The sequence below is a fragment of the Magallana gigas genome, chromosome 3, assembly GCF_963853765.1.
Source record: "Magallana gigas chromosome 3, xbMagGiga1.1, whole genome shotgun sequence".
Lineage (NCBI taxonomy): Eukaryota > Metazoa > Mollusca > Bivalvia > Ostreida > Ostreidae > Magallana > Magallana gigas.
Window position 1 is genome coordinate 25,831,403 of NC_088855.1, and position 15,428 is coordinate 25,846,830.

General features: G+C 32.6%; 1 protein-coding gene across 2 annotated transcripts in view; it reads right to left on the bottom strand.

The window, feature by feature from the left end:
• Positions 1 to 249: 249 nt before the first annotated feature.
• LOC105330289 (uncharacterized) overlaps positions 250 to 15,428 on the bottom strand; it is a 122,917-nt gene continuing 107,738 nt past the window's right edge. The window contains exon 9 of one of the 2 annotated variants that reach the window (XM_034443490.2): positions 250 to 579. In XM_034443490.2, the coding sequence (XP_034299381.1) occupies positions 298 to 579 (282 nt within the window). In that variant the 3' untranslated portion in view covers positions 250 to 297. The remainder of the gene's footprint in view (positions 580 to 15,428) is intronic. The other variant, XM_066079070.1, reaches the window with a different exon arrangement.

Genomic DNA, 15,428 nt, shown 5'->3' on the forward strand with positions numbered 1-15,428 from the left:
CATAAAAAAATCTTTAAGATATAATGAGCTAAACAGAGCATTTGAAAACTTTTTAATAAGTAAAAAGAAAGCTTATATCAAAATGCCGACAAATTGGTTTAAAATACATGAAAATAGAAAATGATACAGTCTTTTCATAACTATTTAAAAGACAATAAGATTTTTTCGAGAAAAAGGGGAGAAATACTCAGTGGATTTTTAATGATTCAATATTTTGTCACATTTCTTAGTAAAGATAGATAAGTCAAGTTCCTGTGTGAAAAACATGATATTCAATGGAATGAATGTAGGCATGTTCTAGACAGATGCATGTACATTAGTGGTACCGTCAGTGTTGTCAGCAATGTTGTTGAAGGTGGACATCGCCAGCATGCTGGTGACGTATGTGTACGACTCGGAACACCAGTATGGGAAATAGGAAGGGTCGCTGTTGTAGCCATGAAAAACAGTCGGTGTTTTTAAGTGTTTGAGCTGTGCATCATACCAAGACTCAGCCGCAACGCCCTCCATACCCCGGATTTTGATCTGGGTTCCATTGATGTGGTCATTGCGATTTGCAGGATACTGTGACCATGATGTCTATATAGGAAAGTAAAAATCTCCTAAAATTCAATAACAATAAAACCTCTGTAATGTGTGACCAAAAAATCATTATAAGAAGTTACGAACCCCTTGAAAGAGAGTTCTAATTCATTGGGAAAAGCCCTGAACTTTATTTTTTTCACAACGATTGAAAAACAAGTTCTACAACTTATATTAATATCTCTCGTTGGCACGGATGACAGCACACGGGGGTCATTCCTTTCATTTATGAGGCATCACCTGTATGAGGCCACCTTTATCATATTACTAGTATATGAATAAAAGTTAATAATCTTGGATATTCATGGATACTGTTTTGACAAAATACCGTATATCATATGTAAAAAAAATTGTATGATAGTCATATGTTAATTTTATACGGTATTATAAGATACAATGTTTATCAAAACATTAATATAAAATACGATATTGCATCCTATGATACTTACAATATATATCATATAATATTGTAATAAATAATGATGCAATATGATATTGTAACATTTGATATGACATTGTATCGTGTTATACATTATTGTATTTGATCACATAATACAATATCATAATATATAATATATGATACAATATAGAATTATATGATACAATATCATATCCAAAATACATCACAAAACTGTAACATACGATATTATTTTGTATAATATGATATTGTATTGTGCAATATTGTGTCATATTTAACATAATATGACTTTGTATCATATGATACAATATAATTTTATACAATGTATAATAATCATCAATTATTTTATAATCAATGTTTTTAATTGCGTATAAGCTCTGGTAAAATTTAAACATTTCCCTCCTAATTGTATTTGTATAATGAATTTTTTCATTGTTTGAAGTCAAAAGTTCCATTTTTACGTTTGATGATTGGTGTTACTTTTCTGAATTTAGAAAATATGATGTGGTTTTTTTTCGCCATTTTCTATCCATTTTGCTTTAGATCTAATATGTGCTCCTTTTGATTGTTTATCATAAATAGAATCTAATTCTGCTTCTAACTGTTTAAGTTTTTTGTAATCGAATTCCTCAATTTTACTAAGTTTTTAAGGGGAAGGGAATTTCATATATTTTTTTTTTCTATTTTTTTTTCTATTTTTCTTCCCTTTTAAGTTCATTGTAAATATGTTGTACAATAAATCAATTAATCAACATCCATTGGGATTGTAGATCGCATTTATTTTCAATAAAATAAATCAAAGACCTGAAGGGCCATAATGGCGTCGAGTTGAAATGTACTTGAAGAGTACAAACCTGAACATTTTTTTAAAAAAGTAAAAATGATATCCACTTAGCATTAATTCATATTATATTATTTTGTTTTATTTGTGTTATTTATGGTATTCCTCCATTGATCACACGTACGTACACGTAGGTACTATTGATTAAAACATCCTTAAAACAAATTATGATTGTGTAACTCTTAAGAAATGTATGTACATTAACATGAGACCAACTTGATGGAGATTAATTTTTATAAAAATTGAGTTGGGCGGTCATTTTTTATGCAGTCAATCAGAATAATAAAAATATCCAAATTCAGTGTGATTCTTTTCTTTAAGAAAAATTATTCCAATTGGATGTAAAGACATATACATTAGTCGACTACTTTCAAATAAATAGAAATTATGGTTTTATCACATAATTAATTTAATTTCAATTCATTACAAATTGACTCATCTAATTTCTAAATGTGTTATAGAAATATTCTTAGAGTTAAAAAAATTGTAAATATTTTTTCCTCTATTCAGATAGAATTAATTAGTATTAAAAGTATGATTGTATTTAATTCTATATATATTGTTTATTGCTGATAAAAACACGGACTGAAAAGATCAGGCGCAGATATAAAAAAAAAAACCACTCGTTCTCGTTGTTTACATTCACAAATTGAAAGTAGTTGGTTTAAAGTTACTTTGCGTTGTAAATATACTTATCGCTCTGTGCAGGAAGTTTTGTTTCTAAAAGAATAAAGATTTGTGCATCGTCACCATTCGATATGGATACAAAATAATCTGTTTTGCAGGCAAGTATATTTAATTAACAAATTAGTCTGGTCCGATTTAGTCGAAAAAAAAACTTTTGACGGCCAATAATTATGGTTTTTTTTATCATAAATAAAGTGTGCTGAGTCCGAAAATTTATACTGGCCTTCATGAAAATGGCGTTTAGTAGGTCAAAATGGCGGACAACCAAACTTCATAATTTTCTCTTAAAGTCTTTTCATTATTGACAAACAATAATGAGTTGATTCAGCATAGTATTTCATCATACATAAAGTGTGCTTAGTATGAAAACATATGTTTGTTTTCCCCAAAATGCTTTAATAAGGTCAACATTGCGATTCAAAGTGGCAGATACCCCGATTTCGTGATTTTTTCGTAACCGCTTTTCAAATAGGGAAACCGCAGGAGAGACAATTCCGCTCAGCAAAGTTTTTAACCGGGTTTTCCAACGGAAAAATCCGGTTATTAAAATGGTGAAAATGGCGGGCGGGCAGCTGCCAAAAGGGTACCCTCATTGTACGGATAAATCCTCCTAAAGTTTTTAAGATAGGAAGTTGTTATTTTGCAGATCATTTGTACATATATCAGAGGTGTGCAAATTGCTAGGATTTTGATTTCTGTTAGTTATTGAAAAAAATACCAGCTTTTGAACTTAGTCATTTTTTGACAAAAAACTGTAAACGTACTACATTTAGCTGTTTATTCTATTTAGCGCTTTTGGTGGTGTGCGGCTTCCGCTAAATCAAGTACATCGCTAAATGCCATGCATATATGTTCAAGAATAGTCACATTTAGGAATAAGCTAATTCAAATCTATGCCAACTTGTTCAAAAACTAATTTCTACCAAATATCGTACACGCCAAATATTATACGTTTACAGTATTGCATATAGGGTACCCTCATTGTACGGATAACTCCTCCTACAGTTTTCAAGATAGGAAGTTGTTCTTTTGCAGATCATTTGTACATATATCAGAGGTGTGCATATTGCTAGGATTTTGATTTCTGATAATTTATGAAAAAATACCAGCTTTTGAACTTAGTCATTTTTTGACAAAATATTGCATACAGGGTACTTCATTTCACTCGATACGGTTGGTAGTGTTTATCAATTCAGGGTTGACATGAATTATGGATACAGTTCAAATAAAAGAAAACCCGGTTTGCTGTCACATTGACAGCTTTTCTCTTGTTTTGCATATATTAGTCTGAAAAATATACTGGCTATGACAAAATGGCGCTAACTGGGTCAAAAGGGCCGTCAAAATGGTCGATCGACAGCATAAACTTATAATTCTCTTTTGAAGTCTAAAACATTGAGGAAACAAACGATTATAATTTGGTTCAGCATAATATTTTATCATATCTCAGGTGTGCTGAGTCCAACAAAATATGCTTATTTTTAGAAGATGGCGGTAAACTGGTAAAAATGGTGGACAGCCAGCTTTCATTATTCCCTCTAACAGTCACTTTAATGGGGAAAAACATACAAAATTATAAATTGGTCGAGCAAACATTTTTATCATAATAAAGCTGTGCCAAGTCTAAGAAAATGTGTTGGTCTTCAGGAAAATGACGTTTATTTTGTCAAAATTGCATTTCAAATTGGTGTATAGCCAAATTTCATTAATCTATCTAAAGACCTCTTAAACGGGAAAAATTTTTGAGTATCATAATTTCAATACTGATAATGTAACTAACAATCAAATTTGAATACTTTTACCAATAGCAAAAATCTACCAGCTTTTTATTAAGAGGGCTTGATGGTCATGCCCATTTTTTGACTGTATTGATCTCCTTTAGAAGAAGAGCTCTATATAAATTTTTAAAATATAGAAAATGCCCATTTAAAAGGTAAAATATACGGATGTTTTCTTTACTATATAAATTGTTAAAGCTAAACAAATCACGTCTGAGAATTCAAGGTAGATCTTATTGTTAATTTGTTGACCATCCAGCCTTCTTAAAAAAGTGCAATTTTTCCTCTGTTTTCCCTTATCAAGCTACAATATATATACGTTATTTACACAATCTTTTTATTTGAATAATGAGTTTGTGATTTGAAATTTGCAAATGTCTATACACTGCAAGCTGGCATGTTACATTCATACATAAAGGTTCTACAACCTGTGGGGCAGTTGCAAGTTATCAAATCTAAAGAAAGCTCAAGGTTTAAGATCGTAGGTCATTATTTCCAATAGCAAACAACCATCACTTAATTGTTTTATCTCATTTCGGCTTGGCATGGCAATATAGGCATGCTTATATATATGCCTGTCTCCCTATCATTACCTTGGTGTGTTTGTTTCATAAGCAACGTAAGGCATATCCTAAGTTGGGGCATATTCTCGGGCTATTTGATTTTAAGAATAAAGGAAATTGAATCGTGTCAGTGGGCAATGTGTCTTGGTTAAACATACAACTGAAGAACTTCTCGAATTCTTTGATTTTGTGTTCAGTTATTTCCCATTCTCTTACTTGTTTCTGTACATTCAATATGTCGATTTTCTCGATATGCTGTAGAAATAAGCAGGTTTGTCACTCCATATCAGTGAATTAAATGAACCAAGTGCTAATTCGAATTTCTAGAAAAGAGGAACATTTTCTCTACAACGGGATGTTTAGCGTCTTTAAAGAGGTTAGAACATCCATCAGCAAGCTTAGCTCTGAGGATATGTTGCAAATTGACACTGGCATGGTCTGGTATAAAAAAGCCTCAGCTTTTCCTCTGAATAAGGACATGCATTGCTTTTTACGTACTTCTATATTTTCATCAGCACATTTGGGCCAAACACATGTTGACAATTTTGCAAGAGGTTGTTTTATCCTTAACGAGGACATAGGCAGTTTGATTACTTATACAAAGTATAAATTGTCCGTAATAATGTTAAAAAGAGTAAAATTCTTAGGGTTGCCCAAAACATATTGTGCATACTGATTGCTATTTATAAAGTTGGACGATATGTTGATTTCGGGCTCATTTTAATCTCGAGCTTTTCCAGTACATATATTAATTTATTATACGTTCATGTTAAATACTGAAATCTGATTGGTTTGGACGCAGTTGATAATCCGTTCTATTACCCTCAGCGTTAGCAACACACTTAGCAACGGGTAACACAACGTATTGTTACATGCGCGTAAACTATGCACGTACGGTTCGCCAAAGACATCACGTCATTTATATATAAAAGTAGAAAAGTTTTCTGTAGAATTAAGACATTCAGTATAATAAAATAAATAGTGCCTGTTTAGGAGGGTAGGAGTTGAAATTGACAACCCTCGAAAACCATTGTCAACCTCCGCTTCGCGTCGGTTGACAATAGTTTTACCCTCTTAACAGGCACCCTCCTAAACAGGTACTATTTATATAATATTAGTTAGATTTATTTGTTATAAAGGCATAAAAGGAAGAGACGAACATACACTAGAATAGTTCTTAATGTCGTACACGGTTCCCACGAATCCGATTGTACCTCTGTTAACAATATAAGCTTATGATTTCGATGTCTTCAAAGCTTAACAACAATATATAAATTTACAGTGCAGAAATACTTCTCCGTTCTAAAACTTTGAAAATAGTTGTCGCATTTTACCAACTTGCAGAGTGTGCCACATCTTCTTAACTATTTTAAAGGCAGATCGAAGAAAGTGGTCCATAAAATGTAATTTAAAAAAAAAAACCAAAAAGGTTTAGGAACAATTCGGATATTGAAAAGCATAAACAAAGAATGTTTCAATAAAAAATACGCCTTAATAAGACAAAGCGGAGAAAATTATTAATAAAATCATTTTTAGTAAAAAGTGAAACTGGTTTTTCTTATAATTCGTCAAAGCGTTCAAGTCGAATTTGTCATGTGCATAATTGTATAATGTAAAACTTACACATTTTACCCCTCTAAATGGCTTTAAAAAAGAGTTATAAAATCTTGCTGTTGGCCATTTTGAAACGTCATTTTGACCTAAAGAACGCTATTTTCGAAAATGCAGCATATATTTTCAAACTCAGTTTACCCTAATTTTGAATAAAAACTTTGTTTGACCGGACTAATGTTTTTCCTTGTAAAAAAGTTAAAAAGAAAGTGATGAAATCTAGCTGTTGGCCATTTCTAAACGCCATATTGACTTATTTAAAGCAATATTCGTCATATCCAGGATATTTTTTTCAGACTTAGCATGCCTTAGTTATCTTGATAAACTTTGCTAGACCAAATTATAATTGTTGGTTTCATCCTTTTTCTCCATTTAAGTAACTGTAAGGAAAAAATGTGACATCTGTGTGTCCGCGATTTTGACATAAAAACACCGTTTCAGTGGAGACCAGCATAATTCCTCAGACTTAGCACGCCTTATTTATGATTTAAAAATTTGATGAACAGAATTATAATTGTTTGTTTCTCGCTTTTTCTCCGTTTAAGGAACTAAAGAAAAAAATTATAAAAACTGGATGTTCACCATTATGAATCGCCAATTTTTTTTTTAGATAACTCACGCCATTTTCTCGAAAACAGCATATTATTACTGAATAACCACATCTAAGTTATGATTAAAAAACTTTGCTGGACCAAGTATTCATTGTTTGTCTTGCGCTTTTTGTCCTTTTTTAAAATATAGGAAGAATTTACAAAATTTTGTTATCCGCCATTTTAAATCGCCATTTGATCTAATTAACCTCATTTGTAGAAGGCCATCATATTTTCTTAGACTCGGCACATATAGTATATGTTGAAATACTGTGCTAGACTAATTCATTAGTGTGTGTAATTTTTTTTCCCATTGAAGATACTTTGATAGAAAATACTGAAGATTGGGTGTCCGCCATTTTGAATCGCCATTTTTACCTACTTAACGGCATTTTCATGAAGGCCAGCATATTTTTTTCGACTCAGCATACTTTAATTATGATAAAAAAAAACCCATGGTGGACCAAATAATAATTATATGCCGTTTAAACGTATTTCTAGAGCCTTTTCTAGAAATCAGGACCAGACTAAATTGAGTATGAAGACCTAACTATCACATGTGTCTCGGTGCAAGTGTATTCATCCGCTGAAACCTAGATATGTTGTTTACAATAAAATATGAACATTATAAAAGACATCAACTATTTTTTAACTCCAAACTTGTTATATTGACGTTTAGTTCTGCTCTAAATGGAAGTATGTCATAATTTGTTCTTCAAATACATAAGAAAACCTTGCACTCATTCCCGCAGATTTATTGATAGGATGCATTGTTCGGCTCTTAAGAACTTCCGGTCGTACGATCCCTAGATTGCTTTTTAGTTTCGCTCGACACCAATAAAAAAATGAATAAATCAAGAAATATCGCTTGCTTAATTTAAATTTCTACTGTTATGAGCTAAGGCTGTCTTTGAACTCTGATCTATGACGTCACACCATCCATTCTGGTTTCTTTATTAACATAACATCAATATTAGCTTAATATTATATTTGCTCTAAACGTACAAATTAGAAAATATGAAACACTGTTGACATCAACTTTTGACCTTTACTTTCCGCAAAATCACAGACCAATGACAAACAGCATGTTCGTTGACTTGACGAAAACATATGTGGAGGATTGTTAAAGTGGTAGAGGAATATCCGCGTAGTTGTGGGATTATTGTAAACAGATGCGAAGCATCAAAGAAAGTGTCTGCTGTCGTTATTTCGACATGGTAATTCCGAATATAGGGAATTGTAAATGTATTTGGAAATATCCCAATTACAATTATAACATACTTTATCAGCTGGACTTAAGTTATAAAAATTTTAGCAGATAAAATACGACTGCCATTTATTCAATAAAAATTTACAATTTAACATGTACATATTTGATATTCTTTAGATTGACACGTGAACTTAAACATCATCATTAATCTTTATTTAGTTCATTGCTTGAGAAACAGAAAGGCACAATCCAGCGTTTATTCCAAAACACTGTCTATATATTAAAGGTATGATGACACGTATGTTTATCGATCACGTATTTTTGCTTTGATTGGTTTCTAAAATAGGTATTTTACCTATTATACAGGAATTTAAACTAGAATAGTGCGACTACTCGTTTTAAGTGAGCAAAGAATATAGCGCCATTCGATGGCTCTCTCTTCGCGCAGTAAGACGTGGCCCTCTCTCACCCAACCACCAATCCTCTTTTACATGTACATATTTTATATTCTTTAGATTGACACATGAACATAGACATCATCATTAATCTTTACTAAGTTCATTACTTAAGAAACAGAAAGACATAAATCAGCGTTTATTCCAAAGCACTGTCTATATATTAGAGGTATGATGACACGTGTGTTTATCGATCACGTGTTTTTGTTTTTGAGTCAACTCGAGAAGCGAGCGAGTCCTTGTTATCATAGCCGTTTCTGCAAAAATGTTGCACTACATTATTCATGTGCATATGAAAATAGTGCATGCATTAATTTGTTTGCGTGATTGCCAATTTGAAACGGTTAAAAAATTTTTCTTGTTTAAAACATGAAACAAATCAAAGTAGTTCTTGTTCAATCGCCGCCCATGAATTCGACAACTTACACGGGGAAAACCTTGTTCCATATTATGCGTAAAATCTTTTTTTTTTTTTAGAAAAACCCAGCTTGCGAAGCAAGAAGACTCTTACTGTCATCGAATCTCTTAGAGTGGATTTTGAGCACAAACGTGAATTGATAGTGTGCGATATAATGCAAATAACTCTTATTTCTTCGTCATTGAAATATACTGGACCCTTGTCTCTATCCTATGATATTATGCATTACCAGTCTGGCAGGCATTGCCAGTCTATCATTGAAATGTCAACAGAACATGTTGAATCAAAGTACTGAAAGTACTGACACGAGTTGATGAATCAGGAACAGGACATTTATTGACCCTTTTCTGCTTTCAACACGCAGAATTTGAAATAAGCATGAATTAAGTATAGAAGTATCTTATTATCACTGGCTACAACATATCAAAGATTTTAAAAAAATCATGAATCGTGAAAGATATTTTTTTAATTTATAGGATATCTAAATATTATTATCATATAATTTAATATGATAAAGCTGGTCTCATAAAGGTGATATCTGCTACAATGAGCCCTGTAATCTTTGTTCACCTATGTTTAATTTATTTACAAAAGACAATTTTTTTATGTATTACTAACAATGTAATAAAAACAAATACATCAAAATATTGACAACATGTTCACAGCGAGTCGACTCTTAGGCCCTTCTGGTCTTTCATTTAATATTTATACTGGTAACCAAATTTGATTGGTTTCTAAATAGGTATTTTACCTGTTATACAGGAATTTAAACTAGAATAGTGCGACTTCTCGTTTTAAGTGAGTAAAGAATTTAGCGCCATTCGAAGGCTCTCTCTTCGCGCAGTAAGACGTGGCCCTCTCCCACCCAACCACTCATACTCGTTTTCATGTATCATTTTATTAACCGGGTTTTCCAACAGAAAAATCCGGTTATTAAAATGGTGAAAATGGCGGGCGGGCGGCTGCCAAAAGGTACTCTTCGGATAACTCTTCCTACAGTTTTAAAATACATGTAGGAAGTTGTTCTTTTGCAGATGAAATGTAAATATATCAGAGGTGTGCATTTTGCTAGGATATTGATTTCTGTTTATTTATGAAAAAAATACCAGCTTTTTAATTTAGTCATAATTTGGTAAAATATTGCATATAGGGTACCCTCACTGTACGGATAACTCCTCCTACAGTTTTCAAGATAGGAAGTTGTTCTTTTGCAGATCAATTGAACATATATCAGAGGTGTGCATATTGCTAGGATTTTTATTTCTGATAATTTATGAAAAAATACCAGCGTTTGAACCTAATCATTTGTTGGCAAAATATTGCATATGGGGTACCCTCATTGTACGGATATCTCCTCCTATAGTTTTCAAGATAGAGAGTTGTTTTTAATTTGCAGGCCAATTGTAAATACTAGTATATCAGAGGTGTGCATATTGCTATTGTTATTTTTATTTCTGATAATTTATGAAAAAATACCAGCTTTTGAACTTAGTCATTCTCTAGGCAAAATATTGGATATGGGTACTCCATTTCACTTGATACTGTACATAGTGCTTATCGATTCAGGGTTGACATGGATTATGGATACAGTTCACATAAAGAAAACCCGGTTTGCTGTCACTTTGACAGCTTTTCATTTGTTGTTATAATTAACATTTTTTCTCATTATTGTAGAGTACAGAATTTACCAGAAAATATTTGTGTAATTTATAAGTAACAAACTGCACGCTTGAGAGCGCTTCTGTACCTACACACTGTGTTTATTTATTTTTTAATATTATCTATGTTCAGTTGAGTGTACCGAATTAGAACATAAAACCAGATAGATGGTGTAACGTCAAAATAATAGATTTGTTTGGTTTTCAATAAATAAAGAGTTCTGCATCATGTCAGCCTCCAATAATAGCGATTTCTCTAACTTCAAACGAGCATAAAAGCTTGATTATGCATTTTATCTTCGAACCAGTATGACAACTGTTATCAATTAAACCACTGGACTAATTCCAATATATACGTTGTATGACTTTCCTTCCCCTTAAGTATTGATACAAACAAGGGGCTCATTGGCCACATCGCTCACCTGAGGAACAAAAGGCATAATAAAATTAGCAAAAAGCTGAACACCTCTCGTAAATAGAGACCGTCACACAGGTATATAAACCCTTCGATTTCGTTGATTGTTCTGTATTTAATTTTTATTTCAAGTGTATATTCTGCCTGTTGCTGACCTGTTTAATTGATGCTAGTTCTCTTTTGGCATGAGAGAAGTGCGTAAAACTTGATAATTCCATCGCGACCAAGTTACAAGGCTAGGCAAGATATACGTCCACACAGATGAAACCTCTACAGCGAAATACTTTAAAATATTAAGAGGTATGTGGCTTATATAGGGGTTGTAGGGAAAGCGATGCTGAAAGAGAAATATGCCGGACAGTGCCTATTTACGAGTGTTGTTCAGCTTTAATTCAGTCAAATACAAACTATCTAGACATGTAGTATAATACATGTAGATCCTATATAAATAAAAACCCATTCTGCCACTGAATATTCTAATGTTTATTATCATGAGGATGCTTCCATACAAGTTTCAGCTTTTCTAGCTGAGTAGTTTCTGAGAAGAAGATTTTTAAAAGGTTTACTCCACTGAAGAAGCACATATTTTTGTTTGGTCAAAATTTCGTTGTTTTTTACCCAAATAAAATTTTGTTAGCATTTAATTTCGTCATATTGTAATATCTTAGTATTCATTAATTCTTGGGTTAAAATTTGTCATGGATTTAATTTTGCTGATATACACTGCCAACGAAAATAACAAAATTAAATCTTCAACGAATAATTCTGCTTCTACAGTAAATATCCATATGTAAAATTTCGACCCCCCAATTATGGCCCCATCCTACCCACAATTTTGAATGAACACTACATGAGAATGCTACCACACAAGTGGCAGCTTTCCTGGGTGATTAGTTTCTGGGAAGAACATTTTCAAAGATTTACTTTATATATTTCTATGTAAAATTTCGACACCCCCCCCCCCGCCACTGTGGCCTTACCCTTCCCCCGAATGTCATGATTTTCACAACTTTGAATGTACACTACCTGAGGATGCTGCCACACAAGTTCCACATTTCTTAGCTGATTAGATTCTGGGAAAAAGATTTTAAAGATTTACTCTATGTATTCCTATGTAAAATATCGACCCCCTTCCCATTGCAGCCCCCCCCCCCCCCCCAGGGTCATGATTCTCACAACTTTGAATGTACACTACCTGAGGTTGCTTCCGAACAAATTTCAGCTTTTCTGGTCAATTAGTTTCTGAGAAAAGTATTTTAAAAGATTTACTCTATATACTCCTATGTAAAATTTCGACCCCCCATTGTGGTCCAACTTTACCCCCGGGATAATGATTTTCACAACTCTGAATCTACACCAACAGAGCATGTTTTCACACAAGTTTCAGCTTTCCTGGCCAAAAAATTCTTGAAAAAAAGATTTTTGAATATTTCTAAAAAAAAATTTTAATAATTCCTAGTTATCTCCCCTTTGTAAGGGGCAACCCATTCTGGGGCAAACAAAATACACATCGACAACGGATTTTTGATGTCAAATGATATAGATACAAACATATAGATAAAAAATAGATACGAACTTCTACACTACAAAGGCTACTGTGATAAATATATGAGTTTTCACAGACAGATGACATAGCATTTATAAAGTGTGGATGCAGATTACAGCTACGATTTCCACACATTATCAATGTAGGAAACGCATGACCAGTTGTGCATGTTAGCGTTAAGCATAAGTTCATGTATGCGATACTGGCCGCTGATTTTCGATGTCAATATTAATCATACATGTAGTATGCAACATTAAAACGAAGCCACCGTCTAACAATATTTTCAGTACTTTGATTCTGTAATACACTGCTGTCATATTTCTTATGTAACAAACATTAAGAAAATGGCTGATCATAATCCAAAAGTAAGGTAGTTAAGCATCCAGCAACCATGACGTATTTGATCCTGAATCAATTAAAGATGAATTTCAATTTTTATTCAGCTGTTCTAAATGTTTTCATTTGGGGAAATTTTTTGAAAGAAATTGATATACTTGTTTTCATACTAGAAATAATTTTTCAAAAATGCCTGATATCCTTAAATAATTTAATTTATGGTTGTAACACGGCGTTTGATTGGATAGAAAAACTTAGTAAAATTTGAATAATCTGGTTTGCACGTCACAAAACACGTCACAATGCACCAACGTCAAAAACGTACTAATCCGTCTGACGTTACGTTTGAATTTTGAACAAATTAATATTATTTTTAAAAGTAAAACGGATTCAATTTGTACAGCAAATTACAGAAAATTAAATTATCAGGAATGAACTCAATATCTACCTAAGTTATACTCCTATAACCTTAAAAATACCACAGATTTGAATAGCCCCGCCTAAAATGGGTCACGTGATATAGATCTCAGTCTATCAACAACAATGGCGACGACGAGAAAGAGGGGATAGACCATAAAGTTTGACAGATCTGGCAAGGAAAGAAAAAGGGACAGACTGACAAGGATAGGAACAAAAGGAGGATCGTCATCGGAGACCATGTAGATTGATGGAATAGGAATTAAAGCCGAATTAAAAGCTTCCATCATGAAGTTGTATGGGTGTTGCTAGTCAGGTTCGTGTTCCATGAGTTTCGTGTCTTTAATTAATTTAAGGAAAAAGGAATCATTCTTTGAGTATTATAAGGTGATAAATTTGGTCGGGGCGTGATCAAATCCAAGAAATATTCAAAGAATGATTCCTTATTATTTATATTTATATAATTTTAAGCCATTGTACTATTAAATATTAAAATATGAATAAGCAAACCACGATGGCGCCCCAATTATACGCCATTTGAAGTTATGGGATATATAGTACAAAATCGATACGTAATGTTACCACAGGCAAAGACACTGGAAAATGTCAATATTAGTTATTAACCACAAGTGGATTTTCGTTTAGAGGAATTTTGAATAAAGAATAAATAAGCACTCTCAGTACATGCATCCCTCAGGGAGTTGGGTTTACCGTCGATGAGGCTAAAATCATGGTTCATCTTTATTACACATAATTAACAATTATTATCGTTCTACATTATTACTTATTAGGTTAGTTACTGACTCACTACGGAAATATATTGGGTTGATCAATATATTTCCGTAGTGAGTCAGTAACTAACCTAATAAGTGTTTTGTTTTCTCGAGGACTATCAAGCGACATATTTATTCACAAATAGCGATGATCTACGCAAAGCCATGTACAAGATGCCTTACATCTCGTCCAATTTAACTCATTTAAACTCTTCAAAATTTTCATCTCACCTTTCAAATACTCTTTCAAAATCTTTGCTTTACCCATATGTTTACTTACAATGTTTTGTTGCTATTTAATTTCAAATGTTTTCTCCCTTTCCTCTGCAGAGATTTGAGCAAATTTCGTCGCTGCCATTTTGTTCTGCTCCAGACAAAACAATGTGACGTCAATATTCTAAGGGCAACTACTCTAATTTTAAAGAATTTCAAAGGGCAACAACTCCAAATACTTTAAGAACTTACAGCATGCAGTTTATGTATAAAATACTATGAAATGTCGAAATGAGTAAGCGAAGCGTCGACCAATGACGGCCATATTGCCTAATATTATTTCTCACAGAACAAATATAGAGATATATGAGGCAATCACGTGCTATGTTTAAACCAATGAAAATGTGACATTTCAGTCCAAGGGAAAACAATAATGAATATCGGAATTATAATGCTTAGAGTATCATCTGATATAAGAATTATCTAATTTAAGACATGAAAAACGTGATTCTAATCTGTAAACAAACTGTCCTTCTATGCTGGGGTTCCCCGCGTTAATGCGTAGTGCCGTTATAAATCAGACGTGTAGCAAAGTCTAGAGACAAATTACTGAAGAGAACATGTTTTATGGCCTAGAGTTTGTGAAACGTCTAATTACTAGTATAAGTAGCATGATGTATATTTTTACTCAAACTCATGTCAAAAATTTTACTCTAAATACACCACATATACCTTTAAGGCAAAGTTCTGTTTCAATAATAAATGTCAACAGTGTCGGGTACACTACCTTATCTATACTACTATATAAAAATGATAGACTCGAAGTTTTGGTCTTTAATACCGAGAATTTAAAAGAATACTGTCTTTTGTTTTATAAATTTTAAACATCATTGGTACTTAAAGATTACCAATTTGTT